Here is a 21,260-nt window from a genome sequence, read left to right as displayed (position 1 = left end):
GGAGATCAGTGTTAGCACACACAAGCAAAGCAAACACAAGCCAACCCAAAGAAACAGTTTGGTCTACTGATTTTCTTGCAGAATTATGAGATGAGCATTTATGTTGTATCCTGAACTGAAACAATAGTGACTTAGGCAAGCTTTCTCTTCCACATTACCTTCTCTTGTCTGGCAGAATACCAAACGTTAATTAAATTTAAATAATATTGTTAACGGGAATACAGGGGTATAATAATTTTTCCCATCATATCTTAGTTCAGGGTTTTTGCAAATACTTTAATAAGTATAGAATGAAAGACTTTCCTAATAAAATTTTACACCATAAAAGCATAAAGACTTCCATCCCTTGATACTTGATAACATCTGAAACACAGTAGATCAAACTGGTTCTGCCAAGAAGGTTCAACACTGCAGAAAAAAAAATGCATTCAATAAACACAAAACAGTCGTAGACCACGAACACTTAAAACACCCATTCTGTCAATGTTTTCATATAACAATGAGAATCAGGTACTGTGTGGCTCCTCCAGTACAATACAAACTCCAGTAAAGAAACTAAGTTTTGCAATCTTCTTCCCTTGTTTTAGCTTCCTGTTAGCCATCTTATGAGAAAAGATTTGCATTATATCCTCCTGTTATCTCGGTAGGGTTGTCAAAACCCTTCATCCATTGTGACATATTCTCTAACACAAAATTGTAAGACTAATTCTTTGGAGAGTTGGCACACTTTATTACTATTTATCATTAACGTCTCACATATTCGTCGTTCTGACTACTGTACTTGTCGTGGTGGAGTAATAAGTCAACACGTGCACTACTTTATACAGTAGTATTATTATTCTATGGTCTATTTGGTTTATTCTGGGCTGAATTTTGTGACCGTATACAAATATTATGATGATAATTATTTTGTATTTGTTTTGTATCCATTGTGTTTCATTTGCCTTTCATACTGTAAAAACTATATCCAATATTTATGTGTATTTTATCCCACAATATACTGTATCTGTGTTATACTGCCATCACAGGTCCAAAACATGTGTTAACTCCTTCACTATGGACGATTTTACTCAGCTCAGGAGGTAAGTGACCCCGAGTGTAATGGGCACAGAAAAGGTAAAACATTGGGTGGTCTGCCTCCTCCCACTGTTCATTCCAGACTAAGACGTGTGGCAAGTTTGAATGGACAGCTAAGTTGGCTATGAATCTTTTAGCGAAAAAAATAATGAGGCAGATAAATACGTAACGTTCAGTGTATGTCAAATTATTTCTTATGAAAGAAATTCCCCCATTTTTTGCTAGGTTAGCAATGAATAGGAACATATCCTCTCATAATTCCATCCTCCCGTAAGGGGAAATATTCTCTGCCATCAGTCGTTTCAGTATTCATCCCTGTTTTTAAAGACACAACCCTAATTGTACAGTAAATGCAAATCTTATTACAGTGGTCCCTCGGTTAATGAACGCCTCGGTTAACGAATTACCTTCAATAAGAATATTCAATTCGGTTAACGAAATTCTTACGAAAATATTTTGACATGCTTTGGCTTGCTCACCAGCTGGAAGATTAGTCCACCAATACAGAAAACGGTTCTAGGGCTTACATTCGTTAAAATTGGAGTAAATATCAAGAAGGTTGTACTATTCAATAATTTTCCAAGTTTTATATTAAATATTTTAGTCATTTTAACACTTATTTAACATAATTGCAGTACAGGGAACTAGTTTTTGGTGTGCCCAACAGCCACTTCACTCACCCACCAAGGCCTCAGTTTGTATCTCTGTTCAGTTGAGGAAACATCTTGCTTGTGGGTCTCTTGAACACAGAGTATTTTTATGTTTTTACAGTACAATTATTGGTCATTCTGAAATTTATTTAACATATTGACAATATATAGTGCAGTGCAGTGTTGATTTAAAGAAAATAATCTTGAATTACACCGAGTGAACTTAAAATTTTATGGGTTAAATGACGGCATGAAGCATGGGGTGATTTTCTCCTCCACCCCCACTGCCTTCTCTTCTCCCTTCTCCTCCATCCCTACTTCTAATTCCCATCATCATCATCAACCAGGAGCCTTCTACATACACACCTCAAAGTAAGTGTACTTTACTGCATTTTTTTTTTTTACTTTGTATGTAATTTTCCATGAGCCAATTACCCAAAATCCCATTGAAACATTGGTTTCCGTTAATGAAATTTTCGGTTAACGAACGACCTTCTGGAACGAATTATGTTCGTTAATCGAGGGACCACTGTATTCACAGGGGACAGTTTATGCACTAATCTTTACTGTGTATACTGTTAACGGTGCATCTCAGTGTCTTGATATACCCAAACCTCAGTATTCAACAACTAATATACTTGCAGCTTAATCAGTGATAATTAATGCTGAAAACTACTCATATTTTTTCCTTTCACAATTTTTTTATGACAATATACAAAAATTCCTAAAACTGAGAAGTCACATTGTATGGGAGTTACACTGTACAAAACACATCACAGTTATGGATCCAGTACCATTATTCTCACTAAATATGTTTATTGATAGACCGAACCGGTGCATCAAGGTAAAGGTCGAACTGTAGTACCATGCAATAAATCATGGCAAAAAACAAAACAAAACAGCCAAGTAAGTGGCTGCTAGACCTACCAATGCTGAATGATTAATGCAAGCTACAATTTATCATCAAGGCTACTCAATAAATTAATCATAAAAAATCTGTTTACAGTATATGAAAAAAGTAAAAAATATTAAATGGTAATTATTCAGAGATATTTAAACAGTACAGTACACTTTTTTTTATGTAAGTTGATCCCATAAGTCCAGCAGAGGGGGCCCTAAATGTTAGTCATCATAACTGCTTCAGAATACCTGTGTTAAGGACAGGGACTAGCTATCATCACCTTATCTGGAAGATTAACACCAAACTCAACTACCACTGATGTTTGCCTCTACCAAAACTCTCTAGTCAAAAGTTGTGGTAAATACTATAGAAAAATGGTGATCATTAAACTCAGACTTATTACCAATGTTTACAGCAGAATAACAAATGTCATAAAATGTATTAAGTCTTTCTCAAGCTTTATGACATCTTGTATGAACCAGTTTCCAAGTCAAACAGGGATCATGGCTGTGACATAAATGATTACTGATTTCAAATCTAGATATTAATGACACAGTTGTATATCAAATTGACTTAAAACTTCTTATAAGGACAGGTGGAAGGGATGGAGTAATACTTTATGGCAGGGGCATGAAAAATGGTGACTACAAAACATGGACGGGTTAGTCAAGCTACTACGATAAGAGAGCTGAGGCTTTTGTTAACTGATGAAGCAGAGCATTATGATTATCTAAAAGCTCCAGCAAATACACTAAATTTATCAGGACAATTTTCAGAATCAGACTCATGAACTGTAGGGGATTTTATGATGTGACGAGTAAAATGGAAAACTTGAGACCAAAATTTTTTCTTCTTTCACTGAAAAATTTAAAAGAAGTAATGTCTCCGTCTTAAATAATAGCCCTGGAATTATCCATAAAGAACCTAAAATAATTAACAATATAGACAAAACTGTGTCAAGCTAGCTCAAAATATCACCATAAAGATTAATTTTCAAGCTGGTAGTTAATTTAGGCACCTGTCAACCTATATCTTCGAATGGTGCAGTTAATGGAAAGACGTTAGAATAAGGAGCACAAGTTTCCCTCTAAAAAAATAATTGTGAAATTTAAAATACTACACAATGTGTACATATAAATAGAGGATTAAAATATACAATCCTCTTTTTTTAGTCAAGGTGATGACCAAGAGACCTGCTTGTATTAAAACAAGCATTAAACATATTATATGCTTCCTACCCAGTCAAATCCTAATGAATCCCCATGAATTTCACGACTGCTTCAAGGAACAGTTGGGGATAGTCATGCTTAATCTCACACTGACCTGCTGGGAGACCATAACTCAGCCCTCATCATGGCCATAGTACTGCCTAAACAAACCTCTCTGATATTTCATTTATTTCAGCATTTGTCTAATTTTTGTATTTCTTTTTCTCTAAATCTTGTTCACCCAACATATTTGCCCTTAAACACATAACCTTTGATGTTTCTAATCTGCTCCTTCATCATTAGCATAAAATACCTACTGTTTAGTATTACACCTTGAGAATCCTTTATCTGAAAATCCAGAAACTGAAAAATATCGGAATCCGTGACACATTCTGCCCCAAGGATCTCGGATAAAGGATTCGCAACTTGTAAAACTACAATTTAATCTAATTTGGGACAAAGAATATTTTCTGCAAACAATTATGAGTCTATCTGTATCACCCATGTGCTGGACCCTGTGTTTTCAGAGAGAAATGCACATCATTCCACCATACAGGTTGGTGGAATGCAAGTCCAGAGTTTAATTGTACCTGACTGACTAGATAAGGAAAAGGATGGAAAAAAATCAAATGGCAGCTACTACAAAATAAAGGAGTGGGAGGGATTGGGTCTGTTGTTTATGCTTTAAGTTCCTAACACCACAAAATGTTTAGAATGTGAGTTGTGTTATCCCATCACCTGACTGACTGTTGTGTTTGTGTAAGTGTAGATATGGTTCATGCTCTTTAGTCCCACACAGTAATAGAAAATCATATTGGAAGGAGTATTTACACTGCTACATGACTGGATAGATGACAAGCACAGTCTGAACACAACGAAGCTCGCCTGCATTGCACATGTTGCATTCCATATAAACAATGAATGAGTTTAGTAAATGGTTACTGAAATATGACTCATTAAATGTTAGCCAAGCATTGTAAGTTATTTTTTGTTGATGGTAATGATAATCACAACACTGACGACAATGACGATCATGAACACTAAGATGACACCAACAATGATGACTAACTTGCTGGGGAAATGGCATAAGCTCTTCTACCCATAGTGCAGGTGAGCTACACATGGCTGGTTTACACATACAATGAAACCTTTCCTGCCCAACAGAAACATATCTCAAGCTGAATCAAATTACCATTCTCAATACATTATCAGATAATTTCATTCTGTAGAAATCAAAAGGTAATCAATGGGTTATATTACACTGCAATTTCATATGGAAAGAGTTAGTTCTATGGTATTGTTTGGATGAAAAAGGTTTGACGGACCAAACATACAAGTTCACCCTGGATAAACAATGACCACAATCACAACAAAATACAAACCATCAACCTTTTACCTTTAAGACTACGAGTTAATTTTGTTAATTTTTTCTTGTCGTGTCTAGAGATTACTCTGATACCTTTGAAATTCTAAATGGTTGCAGCAATTAACAGAACCATGAGCATCTGTCAACTCTCTCAAGTATATGGTAGGGTTGACAAAGCTCCCATCATGCACAAGAACTACAAGAAAGATGATTTGGTTATTCAAGGAGGGTCATTTCTTCACTAAAGGTGTCCATGCTTCACTCACAAGTTACTTTATATAAGATCATAATTACATTCCAATAGATTACTGCATATCAGATATCATAAAAAAAAGAAAAAAGATTGATGGGAAAAAATTGGCAGATACAAGTACCATAACCAAGCAGTCGACCAAATAACCTTAAACCATAGAACCGGCAAACAAACACGAAGTCACACTCTTTTAACAGAATCAATTACGAGCAATAGCCACATCTCTTCATTATCATGGACTTCTGTACAACATAGAAATAGGATTAATGTGATTAAAAACCTTAAGTGTTCCCCTGGCTTAGAAAATGAAATTATTAATGAGTGCGTGTTTGTCTGCTGCGAAGATGAGTGCAGAACTGACCCCTGAGAGGGCAGCGGGTCAGAAGGGGTTGGTTTGTTGCCCTCCCCTATTGTTGTGGTTGTGGTGGTGGCGGAGTTGGCTACACGATGGAGGGAGGTTGTGGTAGTGGTGGTTGTATTGGAGGAGGGAGGGTTGGTGCAGACGGAGGAGTCAGAAGCTGACCGGGAGAGGGACTCGTCGCTGAGGGAGGTGCGATGGGATGTGACAGAGGATCGAGGAGAAGCTCCTCCATTGTGATGCGGCGACAAGACACTGCTGTGGTGCCGTGCCAACGAGGCATTAGGGGTGGATGGTCCTCCTGATGCTACTCCGCCACCAATATCACCATCTGCGTCTTCCAACATGGTCTGATAGCGTTGGAGGTCTGCACGCAGCTTCTCAATCCTCTGACAGGAATCATTTAGCTGACCCATTATACTCATTGGGTCTCCAAGGGATGGATTTCCTTCATACACTTCCTTCATCTTTAAGAGGCCATCCCTGAAAGATTAAAATATTATGAGCTGTTTTATATGACAAAAGTTTTCTTCTTTTAATCCCCGAAAATACATCAAAAGCCTTCATCTTTTACAGAAGATCTTAAGTTTTCTTCTTTTAGCAATACTTTATGAATTTTTTATATTTGTATCCTTACCAGAGTTAAGGTTTCTGTTAACAATGGAGTTTGAGAGAAAACAATTATATGAATATTTGAAAAAGATTCTAAGTGAACAGTAATTTTAGCAAATTTGGACTTCTTTGGTTTGCTTTGACCAGCTCAGAAAAAGATGTGATAGCTTTGGTAATTTTGAGTAATTTGGCAAATTAATCTGATGTACCCAATGGTCAGTGGTTGTGAGGATGAGCTAAGTCAGCAGTGGTTTTGTTGTGTAGGTCACATAATCATGTGGGGGCACTGCTTGAGTCACTGTGAGATTAGGAAATCTTATGTCAGCCACCTTTAACTCTGTCTCAGGATAGCCATTTGAAGACAGCTATGAGTCTGTCTCAAAGTAGCCACCCTACTCAAGGTTAAGTCCCACCTTTTAGTGAGAACAGGTCAAAGAAGAGCACAACTTCAGTTCAAAAAACAAAGAAAGTTTAGTTTATGGTCTTATTTAATTTTTTGTTGCACTTTCACTGATATTTTCCTTTTTGTAAATTAAACTGTAAATTAAAAATATCTATCCATCTGAAATGCATATACAGTACAGTACAGTACATTTAACTAAGAAAGGCTTAATGTACATCACCAAGGGTTTACTGTTAGTAATACATTAAAAAAGGTTTATGATGACTAGGTCTCAGAAATTTTTTAGCAAATCTGCCACTTATAATTTTTTTCTAATTGGAAGGAAATTTCAGAATGTAAAGTACTGTACAGTAAAACTCGAATTTGTAACCTTCAATTATCCGACCATTGGTTTAACTGCCTCATACAAGGTTCTACTTCAAAATCTTAAGGGAAGGTAAGTACAGAAAGAGAGACTTTGTAAGGTATTACCTGGCAGCTGTCTCTTGGTGCAGTTTTGTTGTGACATCATCAATTCGTTGTTGGATTCTCTTCTTTCGTTGGTTGGGAGGTAAGTCACTGTAGTCCTCCTTTTCAGAGAATGAAAAATTGTTCTGCCAAAAAATTAAGAAGTTATTGTTTCCTGACTATTTTATAACTTCATTTATTTTTGCATAATACAAACATGGTTCAGTTTGTTTATAAAAGACACTATTAATACCACACAAATGGAAAATGTCAAAATTCAGAAATCTGACTACAGCATATGCTATCACTTGAAAGGTCTTGAACTACACATTATAGTTAATATTCAAAGCAGAGATAAACCTTTTCATTAACATGGACAACCGTACATACTATCCAGAGAGTCTATCTTAAGTTTGGTAGAACAGATTCTAAATGGAATAATAATGAGACTAGAGATGAGAGGAGCCACAAATCAAACATGTACAGAAATGATTACTTGCTCTTCTAACCTTGGCCACGAGCCTCACGGTTGAACACAAGGAACATCATAAAGATCCAAGTAAGTACCTAGAAAATATTTTCATAACAGATGCCAAATATTCAATTCATATTGATTATTCAATTTCGTGCATAACTTTAACTCTTCAAACAGAAATCAAGATGTTGTTAACTTAATAAAAAATATCATAATCATCATACACCCCCTCCTCCTTAAGATCTCAATGAATCTCTCTTAAAATTCATGGAACAAATATGAGTAAGGAAATATTGTGATATACAGCCTCCAAATCAGACCAAAGAGAAGACTGTTGTTGTTATTAATACAAGAGAGAAGATCTCCAGCAACAGTAGCAGAGAGGTTGACACTGAGTACAGTATAGAGTCATATAGAAACGAGTTTAATTTCTAAAACCTGGTTTCAAAATTCTGTACTAACTTATTTCATGTGTCTCAGCTGACTCCATCAAAGACTACTATGACAGTGAGAACTCGTCCAGTGGAACAAAATGAAAACTAAGGATCTTAGACCATACTGTGGGTTTAAATGGGCAGAGTTTGTTTTTGTACAAGTTCTTTTTGGCTTCCCTTGTCTCTGGTCTTCTAGAAGTTGTCATTAAGAATAGCCAGTCCTATCTTAGACTGGTACGGGTCTAAGAGACTAAAGTTAGATTCAAGTCTATCTAACAAGAAGAAAATTAGCTTCAGAAAAACTAAAGCAATGATTATCCTTTCAAGCATAACTTCCTAAGATAAATAAAACAGTTCACTAGTGGTTAATCAAGTCTTGCCAGACTCACTGTAAAAATAGAAAGCAAGACATCTACAACAGTTAATTACAGTATCATATCTTAAACAGTTCACAACACGTGGATCAGTCACAATACAGTACGTACACACACAAAAAAATAAAGAGGCGTGAAACTTGCTTCTTTTGTTTCACGTTTTTGTACAACTATATAAAAATAATCATATACTAAAAGGCAAAATCATAATTAGGAATGCACCAGATAGTCAACTTTACAAACTCTGCTAGATACCTGGTTTAAAAAATCTGGCTGGATAGTATAAAAATCTGTGTTGACTTTTGTATAATTACCAGCCTACAACTGCCTCCTACAGTAGTGTAATATCTTAGGTAGTTTCCACTTACATGGCCATTCATCTCTCCTTATTTATACTTTAGTCCAGGAATAATTCTAGTTCACAAGAAATATTCCCACCATCACCTCCTCCATCAAGGTACTATAATACTATATGTCTTATACCCTTATTATAAACAGTCCACAATCAGGCAAATAAGCAAGACATGTTTAAGTACAGTAATTATGCATAATAATGTAAATATTAGAGAATTAAGATGCAATTTATTAGTAATACCAGCTTGAAGTATGATGGTGGAGTAATGTGCACTAGTTTGTTGGTTCTACTGCGGCTCAAAGCAGCTACAGTAACCGCTATCTTTAAACATACATAAAACACAGTTCTGGATAGATTCGGCAAGACTGTCAGTTACTGAATTACCGTACGTACTGTATTCAGGTCTCTAAAGTGCAATATGAACCGTTGTTTACTTTATCTTCATTATTTCAAAAAGTGTCAGCCAGTATATTTACTGATTTTTATCACAGAAACATCTTTTATACCAACAAGTTAGCACATTATCACTATACTGAAGTAACTGTGTATGAATGGCTAATCAAAACTTTGTGGATGACAACCACCACAACAACAACACCATCTGGATGACTGCTGCTCACCTGTCCTCTGGCTGGCCAACTAAAAAATGAAACTTCTGTATGGGAAAAATTTGAGAACACTGAAGGACTTATAATGAAGATTCCAACTCAGTCTAAGTGAGTCATCTAATTTACTTTCTTTTTAACTATCTGGCAACCCAACAATATCCAGTCAGATAACAGAGAGAAAATATCCACTATCCACCCATAAAGTCTACCTGGTGCACCCCTAATTATAATGACAAGTTCATGCTGTAGTGAAAAGTCATCTACAGGTATAACTCTGTAAGTAGGTAACTACAGTATACACGTTGTAGATGGGTTATTAAGAAAAAAATGTCACTCAATGTTTGCAAATCTTATTGTACCTAAAGAATACTATACCTCATTATTCCCACATTTACGTCACCCAATCAACAGGGACATCACACAATAGTGCAGTCAACTACTCAAGTCCGTTTGTCTCTCTCCACCACGAACCCCTGAGAGATTCAGACTCCTGAACACGAAGCAGTACACCAATACATTATTCTGTCCATAAAGGCTTCGGATTCATGAGAATGAATCTCTCGGGGTTTGTGGTTCAGGGGGAGAGGCCAATGAACTTTAGTAGTTGACTGCACATAACCTAATGTGATTATCTCTTCTCCATTAGTAAATTAACTACAGAAGTTAATTTTGAACTGAAATTCATCTAAAACACCACAGTAGAAATAATAGCCTTGAGACCATGCGTCTGTTGCATAAGCTAAACCTATTAGAATGTTTCTCGTGTTTAATATTTCAAAGAAGTGTTTCGGTACGACAAAGATTTGAGCAACTATGGCGTAAAATAAGCCATATTATTTCTCTCGGTGCAGTGGATCAAGATATTAGATACGGTACATGTCCAGGGTATCTCTTAACTAATCATAAAATATCTGTCACTGTAAGAAAAAAGTACTGTATACCTTAATAACTTCAATAAGACTAACCCTCAAACTATGATCTAATACAGTACTTTCTATTGGTATTTTCTTAATCAATAAACCCCAGCACTGTACAGTCGCCTGCACTTATACCTGATACAGTAACTGGCGCATTTTGTCAGATGTGGCACCTCTGTGTTTGTTTACATCATATTAAAACTCCCTGAATGGTCTGAAGGAACTTCACAATAGTAGCCAGACTAAGGATGCTTGATAAGTACAGTATTCCACACAGGTGCCACATCTCACAAAATGCACGAGCCACTTTACCAGGTATAAATGCAAGGTGACTGTATCACGAGCTATCTATATATCTATAAATTATAGCCAATTCCTTTCAATATGAGGTCAAAGGTATTGTACAAGAACCCTACATAAAGTTGGGTAACTTTCACTACAGTAACACAGAGTATTTTCCATAACCAGTGTAACAGATCCTAACCCGAATAAGTAAGCATTACTACAAAAACAATGCAAGCTGAGATGTGCAGCAAACACACACAAGAAACAGACTAAAGCACAGCACAGCACAGCACAGCACAGCAATAAAGCTGAAGAATATCAGTAGTGTCTGGCACTTGTCAGCCATTACTGTATTTGGTTAGTAGCAACAAAACACTTGTGGCTATCAATATAAATTTATTTTTTTAAGAGAACGAAAGATTAATATTTTGTTAATGTTTAACCAGTAGTCCCCAGCAACTATTACCGGCTCTGAAACAACATATTACTGTCACCCACAATGATAGGTAAAACACGTTAATAACCCCAAAACTTACCGGTATTACTTGTACCTAAATTAATCAAATATACTACAGGTACAAGTGCCCACAATGATACAAAATATGTATACTGTGTTACCAGTACTTTACCCACAATGAAAATACAAACAAACTCACAATGGGGAAAAAACACCCAAAACCGTACCATTGCCCATAATGACAAATAAAGATGAGACTCAACATGTACAGAGCTAAGCCACATAAATGCTATGTTCGTATGCATTTCCCTTGAACATATAAAAAATGTTGAGTGAGGAAATGCACACACTAAATTTTCCTCACCATACACCACACATATTGCAAAGAAAAAACATTACGGTATGTCCCTTGGAAAGAAGTCAGAGTGTAGCTCTAATAATAAATAACATTGAGTGTAGTACATGAGCCTTTATATCATAATACAGGATCATAACCATCTCTTATAAGATCATATGGAGTAAAGAGAGTCCAGTACTGTACAGTACAGCTAATGTCCAAAATTATCTGCTTTACAAAAGTCTCATAATCCCAAGCCTTTCAGGTACTTGATACTGTACTAAAGTGTAAATAGTTTCACTCACCACCATTATTTAGTGTGGAGGAATGCTGCTGTCTATTTTATACCCTAATTTTATTTTATTTACATTTTGAAATTTTGAAATTTTCTTGAATTTATGGTTCATATCTATACTGTACCTGCAACAGGTACAGTATTCTTCAATGCAAACTAAGAGGATTTTCACTTGACAGAATTCCAGCAATATGTAATAAAAATAATGTAATTCAAATAAGTCATTAATATATAATCATATAACCATATCATGGTCCTTAGGACATAAGTTCACGAGAACAAAAATCTTTGTATGACACGTGGCCCGACAACAAGTTATATAGAGAAATAATCAGACACTTTAATAAAAGTTGATGTATTAGTTTAAGATATGGTCCAACACACAGTGAGTCAGCAGTATAAGCACAGGGTCAGGTAGTACAGTAGTAAGCTAAGCACACAAATGCATATTTGCACCCTGTACATGTGGTGCTTCCTCATACTTACAACAACGATGTTGTGGGTTGAATGCAGATAGCGCGACCCAATCAGGCCAAAACAATCACCACACCAAAGAGAACACACAGAGGGAAATGACAAAGGTTAATGTTAACACTAATGCAGAAGAAAGATAAGTAAAGCCTAACCACAACTCCACACCCTGTTGTTTCCTTTAATACCAATTAAGATATGGTGAACAATTGTCCAGTCTATAACTACATTAAATGATGATAATTTATAAACTGCCAAGCCTTCCCATGATGAACACTTCCTATACCATATTAAGCCTTCAGCTCTGTCCTCCCTCATTACACCAGAAGCATTTTAATAACTTGCACATGGTTCACATTTAAGTGTCAGTTTAAAGTACCTAAAAAAATAACAATTTGTTATTTTCAATATAAACAACATCCTGATACATATAATAACAGCTCACTATTTACAATATACAGTAAAGTATGTATTTGCTAGACTTGGTAATATACGTGGGGGAATGAGTTAACTTGGAACTACTTGTATCAATAAATAAAAGTGGTTTATACTGTACTATATTGTATTGTATTTAACGAGCACCACAAACAACCTAACAATGTTCAGGTCTCCTAACTCATGAAATATAAATATGATCCCATTACCAGGTAAGACTAGAGAAGCCATATTGTCGTTGATATGCACAGAGCTACGTAAATCAGTCAGCTCAAGGTCTCACACCAAACTAGCCCTTCTTGCCTGTGAGCTGTAATCCTATAACAGCCTATCAGTGATGACAGTAGACAATGTTAGAATTATAAAATCATTTAATAGGTTCCTCCACCCACAAAAAAAAGACAGGAAATTTAATAAGCTTCTGGTTTACTACAGCACATACCCACTACACTATAACCAAGACTATTACAGGCATTCCCCGATTTATGAAAGGTTCCATCCCTGAGAAACCTTCCGCTGAAAAACATCCGTAAATCAGTTCTATATTTTCCAATAGACTCCCCTTGTAGAAGTCTTACAATGCTACAAAACATACTTCTAATGACAATTGTTTTGGTGTATACAATGATCATAAGCCAATAATAAACATTTATCATGAAATACAGTACATGCAGTGGAGCATACTGAGAAACTACTGTATTCCACTGGTTGTGATGCAGTGCGAGACTGTGAGGCCCAGCCAAGACATATGATTTTAATTTTGTAGTGATGCACCAACATTCTATGGCACTATATAAACAATATATATACTGTATATATATATATATATATATATATATATATATATATTGAGATATTCTGCATTCATTGGATTTGATTTTTGATGATTTATCTGAGGAAGAAATGTTGATCTTATCCATATAACATTTTAATACAGTATTTCCACTGACATTTGAACAAACTCTGGGGCACTAAATACATCAGCGTTCCCCAAGTCTACATATCTTGAGTTAGTGTCTTGCCACTGCTTCACGTAGCCTTGATAACTAAAACACTACATGGGATTTTACATTTAGCTTAGTTAGCCACTCTTAATACAGTACATTACACTATTGTATGCTGCTTTTTATTGGTTAATTATCTTTATAAACTGACCAGATACAGTACAGCAAGTCCTGAGATGCTTATGACAGCACCTCTCAGCACTTTCTGATGCTACGAAAAATTACAAAAAAGTGAGACGAAAAAATGTCGCTTTGGAGTTTTTGTACACAAATTGAAACACGGTGCATTTTTCTTTCATAACTTTGGATTTTCATAAATCGGGGACAGCCTGTTTAATATTATTCAACGAATGAAGATTGGATTCAAAAGCTACCAGACACGACAGTAACAACTAACGTAATGGAATAAATACTACCCCTGATAGTTTTCCTCCGTGTACAGTGTAAGTATGGCCCAAAATCATTAGAATAATTGCCCAGCACTAAGAAAAAATTTGAGCAGATAATCATATGATATTGAAGAAGCCTTTCAATGTGCAGTCTTTATACCAGTAGACCTCAAAACTGTTCCACCTTTTTGCTGACTTTCACTGTTGAGAGCTACTGTACGGCATATTGTCACAGGGTATGTAATTTTTTTAATACAAACGGTCATTATTTCCTGAACAAGTAACTAGCCCATTAAATTACTATGTTAAAAATGCACATCAAAAGGCCACTGATAATTCCATTTATAAATTATTAATGCAGACATCAACATTTTTCCAGCATTATATTACACAGTGAAGCACTATTGCATCATTATTCAATATTACAGTAAAATACCAATTTTATGTATACAGTCCCCTGTGTGATTTAACATTAAATACCAATTATTGGGAATGGATGTGGTTCACAACCTATGCTTGGTGAGGTTGACAAGATGGGTTATAAAAAACAGAATTAAACAGAGGATTTGAACAGAGACAAAATATAATACAGTCAAAGTTTAGTTAAAGTTCTGTATGAATGGTTTGAGCAGAATCATAGTGAGGGTAAACCTCTTTCAGGACCAATGACTAGAGAAAGCCGAGCAATTTCATCAACAAACAAGTATCAGAGAGACTTGCGACTTTACTTTCCGGTGATTAATGACTTCAAAGACTGGCATGGTATTTGACTGCTCGTTGTTTAAGGAGAAAATGGTGCGTGGAGAGTTGTCAATAACTGTCTTATGTAAACAGTGGAACAGTGACAATGTGCGTGTGTCAAGCACCCAGTGAGGGGAAGAGTCTGTGATGACCGCTGACAAACACTCATTTTATTGCATAATGTTCAACGGTTTGACTACTAATGTACATACAGTGTAACTTTATAATAATGTCTCATGGATCTTTTTTACATTTACTGTACATCCATATTACTTGCTAAAAGATTATTTATACATAATAAAAAGGAGTTAAGTCTCATTTATACCAATTCCTGGGAAAATCAATTTAAGAGAATGTTGTTTGGCCCCGACCTATACCATAAAATCTATATTTTACTGTAATACATTGAGCTGAGTGCCACAGCTTAATCCATTTCATATTTACAAGTAGCATAATAAATGTCTCTGTCTGTTTAAAATGATGTACAGTACAGAGGAAGGTAAGTACTGTACTGTACTGTACTGTACTGTACTGTACTGTACTGTACTGTACCTGTACTGTACTGTACTGAACTGTACTGCAGTACCAAAGCTGTCTCAACCACTACCTATATCATACCTTCCTGAGCTACTCATCAATATATTACAGTTTGCACTCATGTAACAGCAAGAAATTATTTCAGCATGAATGTAACACTGCATAAACAGCATTCATCATTCCAGTGTGCACACCAAAAAATTCTTATTTGCATAACACCCTAGAGGTTATTTGAAACTGGAGGGGGATTGAAATGTACAGTGCAGCATTCTGTAAAAACTCTTTGGATGTATGAAAAAAAAATTGCGTTGCAGCATTCTCTGTTTATGTGGATAATTTATGTATTTTTTGTTGAAACCAATAAGCAGACAGCATTTACAGCTTTATTATATATATATATTTAGGGAAACTATTTACTCGGAGCTACTTAAACACTAATAAAAAAAAATAATAATGGCATCATTACACAAAATCTCATGCAAAGAAACCACAAAAAAAAAAAAAAACCAATACCAATGTTGGCAACAAAATGGAGTGTCTTAATATTGATAAAAAAAAAGCAATGTGAGTGAGTGAATGTGAACTAGAGATGTAGTAATACCAGAATCTTGTGAAGCTTTAATAGGTTACATATGGCATCAATCTGCAAAAAGAGCAGACTCGTATCAATATTTAGAATGTACTACTCGCCAGCCCCCTGCTATAATGATTTTACTGAACAAGATATTAACACTGGGGGAATATTCAAGTACTGTACAAAAAAGGATCTCGAGTGATTTTTTCTTTAGCAGGGGCCAATTGATACTACAGTGTACAGTACCTGCTCAGTGAAATTATACCATTGCAGCATTTATTACTTAAAATTGGTGAATATATATATATATACATTGTGCTGAAGAGGATGACTAATAAGAGTGCTGGCAGACAAGATAGACTCCTTTAAGAATTATATATGGATTTATAAGCTAGATTAAACTGGGGAATAACAGCCTTCAGACCCCACTGCTTTACTGCATAAGAAGATAAAATTCCAGAGCATTTATGGATATACATAATATATGATTTCTGGGTAAATTTCAGGCCTTTTAAGTTAGTAATGAGGGAAAATATGCAAGAGATCACAAGTGGTGTGTGTGTGTGTGTAAGTGTGCATAAGAGTGTGTGTGTGTGTGTGTGTGTGTAAGTGTGCATAAGTGTGTGTGTGTGTGTGTGTGTGTAAGTGTGTCAGTGTGCAGAAGTGTGTATGTATGTATAAAGTTTAAATACATGAATAATTGGATTGGAAAGGTCTACTAAGTGTTATTCAATGACTACCCCAGACTTGTACAGCAAGTGACGACATTCTGGACAATACAGTGTTGCTACAGTGTGTCAAGATGTAAGCTACCATAAGCTATCATACTCACTACTGTATCTGATCTTAGTCTGCTCTATTAGCCATAACTTCACTGCTATCTCGTAAATGTAACAAATGAATAAAGCCTCACACAACATCTTTTCATCTTTTTTTTGCACTAAGGATTAACAAAATAAATAAGGAAGATTCATATAGTTACACAATTCTTCAATATGTCTACCAATTTTGCATTATACCCTTAACTATCAACAAGTCTTATCTGCATCTCCACTAATTCAATCCCTGGCCTCTAAAACATATCACCTACATTTCCTGACACATTAACAGCTAAATTGAATCAAGTTTTATATACCGGGTAATTTATCTCACCTTATTGTACCTTAAATGTACTGTACTTAGTTGTTATATTCAATGCACACAAACTCCTGCCAAACTAACTTTCTTTTATATCACTGTTTTGACAATTCCAGCCCAGTATCACATAGGACACACCTTAAGAATCCCTACAGCTGATTCATCCTTAACTCCTAGACATAAAAAAAAGTAGCTATTCCTGCCATTTAAAAGTCCAACATCTGTGTAATGAAGAATTGCGACACCGTTTTAAGTTTATCAAGTGTCCTTCTCTCACTTTTTACATTACAGCAGCTTTTTTTAAATGGCCTCGACGTAGAAATAGTGGCTGATGAACTACATTATGATACATTTTGTGGACAGATACTTGCAGTCTTCTATTATCATTAAACTATGTGTGAATTCTTTATCATTACTATTATAAATACATATAGTACCTGTATATTTTGTTACAGAAAACTCATTAATAGTCTATGAGAATAATACAGTTAGTGTACTCAGCATACTATGTGAAGGAAACATTACGATCATGCTAAGACTTTTGAGTTTGACCGACCTTCGCAAATTTTCAAGATATTTTAAAATTTAAGGTAACCAGGCTTAACTAACCATACACCAGCCCACATCACTCCAGTTACCAGTTAATTCTACTTCTTATACCATCTGCCCCCATAGAAACTCTCAATAATCACATTAAACTTAGGAATTCATCTTTGATAACCAAATTAATATTGTCAGGGTGTAAAGAAAAAACTAATGCTGTGTTATGTTTTGTGTGGGGGTGAGTTTGTCTATCTCCTCAAGTATACATAAGACTGGCAGTATAGACCCAACTTGGCTGACTAACTGACTATTGTACCTGTACTTTATGCAGTGTTGTGGTATATATATGTATGATTGCATAAATGACCAAGATCTGTTTGCATATTAGCCATGACCAAACCAATCAGAGCCTAGATTATCCAATATATTAAAAAAAAATAAAAATCACCGAATGTCAATCTTACGCCATTCTCTGTAGCTATGTCTCAGTTTAAATCAGAAAGACTATAAAAAATAACCAAGTAAAAGACAATTAAAATAAATAGCCAAAGCTTACAGCCCAAAAAATACCAAATTTATGAACCAGGACTCAGAAGTTATCAATCAAGAAGCTCTGGGTAGAGGCTGGCGCCCATCACCAAGTAAAGGGTTGCGTGGATAATCTAGCTAATAATGATTTAGTGGGTCCTGGTTAATATAAATAAACTGTGCACAAAATACTAAAATAGTACTTCTCAGCAGACACAGTGTAAATACAGTGAAACCTCTATGTAACGGACTACATGGAGGGGGAAAGCCATTATATCCAGGGTCAGTTAGAGAGGACACCTCCATCTAAAGAACTGTATGGAGATGGAAGTCTGTTATGTCGAGGGTCCATTAGATGTGAAACCCTCATCTAATGGTTTATATGGATAGAGAAGTCTGTTATATGAAGGTTTCACTCTAAACCTAAACAGATTTCATTATCTACTTGGTTACATCAGTCTTGAATGTATATCTAAAATATGACTTTAATTACTCTTCCCAAACCAATTAATTTTTATCTTTAGTTTTTTATCAAAATGGGCTTACCTTATTTGAGCCAAAAATACCAAATATGCCACCACGTTTTTTTAGCTTAGAAGCTGATATTGTGCCTTTAATGGTATCCTGTCGGAGTGGTGGGTGGACGGTTGGAGTTGTGTCACCGTTTTGTCTTGGTGTACTGAGGTCGTCGAAGGGAATGTCACCAGGAGGAGTGAAGCCTGATTTGTACCGTTCTATGACAACTTGAGAGTCCTGGAAAGAGACGGTTAAAACAATTTACACCAAATGCCTGAGGAGAAAAATTTTGAATGATACTTTTTAGTTACTCATTCAACCTTTGTTACAGAGTAGTAAAGTACCAGGAGGCCAAACGTTGGGCCAGAGGAAAGGTTTACAAGGCTAAAAAGCATGAACAGGACACATTTGTGGATATGTTGAAGAATGCAGTTGCATGGTGAGCAGTGTATGAGAAATGAAAATGGTTATGAGGTTGTTCATAATGAGGAAATCAATGATGCATGGAGAAAGTACTCTAATCACTTCTGAATGATGATTATGAATGGGACAGGAGCAGCCTAGGATGATGCTGAGTTAAAGTGTTCTGTATGTGCAGGTGATCATGCACCCACAGCAAGGCTGGGGATATGTCTCTGGACTGTGTTGAAGAGTCTGTGACCTGGGTGACATGATCAGTGCCAGTAGGGGTGCTGGAACCTGCTCGGTTGCAAGAGTAAGAAGTGGCTAAAGGAAGTTTATGGTGTTGCTGCCTTTATTAAATGGCAAGAGGACCTACCTTTCACAAGAATGTATTGCCTGGTGTGAGCAATTAAAGACAATGACAAAAGCTGGCTTGAACGAGCTAAAATGAGAAGGGCGAGATGGATGTGTAATGTGACACTGGAAGACAGGAGGCCTTGTTCAGAGCTAAGAGGCCAGCTGGGTATTGAGAATATTGGTGAAGTCATACATAGAGCCAGGCTGAGATGGTTTGGACATGTGAAGAGAATGGATAAGACCAACCCAATGGGTCAAGAGATGTGTTATCACCCCTAAGACAATCACAGGATAAGGACACCCGTCACGGTGGACATGAAGAATATAATTCGGTCAAAAAACTGTCGACAACAATTATTACAAAGTAAGTAAACATCATTTTGATATAACATTCCTTAACACAATAATATAACTACAGTGGGATATTAAGCACATTTCTAAGCATAATGAAACAATAATACAATGGTGGGATATCATATATGCACCAATGTTTCGGAAACGGACTTACGTGTTACAGGTCTAAGAAGAGGTATACAAGTAGGTGTTCCCTGTATGGCTACAAAGCATTTTCTGCCCCCCATAGTAGAGGGAGGCACCAGACGGCATCTTGTTCTCATTTACCAGATCAGCAAATTCCAGTGCTGTGGCCTCAACTCACTCTCTCTCTACCACCCTACTGCAAACACCTCTACTTAAAATATCCTGTTTTTTCTCATGGGCATTAACAACGTGTATAAGCTTACATGTGGAGGGGAGGAGAGCCAGAGAGGCTGTAAGAAATAGCATTAAGATTTAAGAACCTGACAGGAAAGGCTGATTAAAGGAACATAACTTACACATTTTTCATCTATAGAATCTGCAGCAGATACAATTCCATCGAGGCATTTGTTTATAATAGGGAAGACCGAGCGTTCAATTTCCACACTTTTTTTTAGCAAATTCTTGAAGTTATTGATTCTCTTTTCATCTAAATCTTGAAGACCTTGGAAGATACTGGGCATAACTGTGTTGTAATGGTCACCCTGCAAAGATAACATAAAGATGATTACAGAATGGGTCACAAAGAGTTAAACAAAATCTTGCTAATTCTTCTCTTATAATTCAGTGCATAGAAAATTGTCCATACTTTTGACGAACAGTTAATAATAAAAAGAACAGTTAGCATCTGTTTAATGTACAAGTTGTATTCATTAAAACCTGTAAGTTAATCAGACGTTATACTTTCTCATAGATAAGTCCCAGAACGTTCCTCCTCCATTCTTCTTTTCACCCCAAATTACCTCAAGTATTGATAGAGTGAGCCAATGAACTTAGAACAATGATCGATTGTTTATAAATACAGTACTGTACAATATATACAACCTTATATAAAAAACATTTGCAACATTATATAACTTACTTGCAACTGATTTGTTTTCTGTAATTGATTTGCATATTCATTCTTGCTGTCCTCACACTGTTGACTCTTGATGCTGGCATTCATACGCTGCTTCTCCACCTCTGCCCGAGACAGGTGGAGGTCAGCGTCTGCTTTTAGGTAGTTATCTTGTGCCTGAGGAAGAGTGATTGAGAGTGATACATGGCAACACAATCAACCCATACAGTGTTTTATAAGGCAGTATTTCTCCCTACCCCTCTGTGTCACATCCCCCCACACACACACACAATAAAAATCCCAATTTCTTCATATAAAATCAAAAACACTTACCGGTAGGATCCCCAAGACAACAAAGTGAAGGGAGAAGAATAAGGATTCTTTCCCTGCCTTCCATATATCTATTAATGATATTTAAGTACTGTACTGTACTGTATGT

At 36.0% G+C, this 21,260-nt stretch overlaps 1 protein-coding gene across 8 annotated transcripts in view; it reads right to left on the bottom strand.

Moving 5' to 3' along the window:
* LOC121858212 (formin-binding protein 1-like) overlaps positions 1 to 21,260 on the bottom strand; it is a 155,620-nt gene that overhangs the window by 4,146 nt on the left and 130,214 nt on the right. For 5 of the 8 annotated variants that reach the window (XM_042354443.1, XM_042354440.1, XM_042354444.1 and 2 more), the window contains 6 exons: positions 20,846 to 20,998; positions 20,283 to 20,468; positions 18,718 to 18,924; positions 15,991 to 16,032; positions 7,300 to 7,397; positions 5,817 to 6,296 (listed from right to left, as the gene is read on the bottom strand). In XM_042354443.1, the coding sequence (XP_042210377.1) occupies positions 5,817 to 6,296; positions 7,300 to 7,397; positions 15,991 to 16,032; positions 18,718 to 18,924; positions 20,283 to 20,468; positions 20,846 to 20,998 (1,166 nt within the window). Of the gene's footprint in view, positions 1 to 5,816; positions 6,297 to 7,299; positions 7,422 to 15,990; positions 16,033 to 18,717; positions 18,925 to 20,282; positions 20,469 to 20,845; positions 20,999 to 21,260 lie in introns of all 8 variants that reach the window. The other 3 variants (XM_042354447.1, XM_042354445.1, XM_042354446.1) reach the window with 3 other exon arrangements.

Source organism: Homarus americanus, unplaced genomic scaffold, assembly GCF_018991925.1.
Source record: "Homarus americanus isolate GMGI-L3 unplaced genomic scaffold, GMGI_Hamer_2.0 scaffold57980, whole genome shotgun sequence".
Lineage (NCBI taxonomy): Eukaryota > Metazoa > Arthropoda > Malacostraca > Decapoda > Nephropidae > Homarus > Homarus americanus.
Note: the sequence above shows the minus strand (reverse complement) of the source record. Positions and strands in the feature narration are given on the sequence as shown.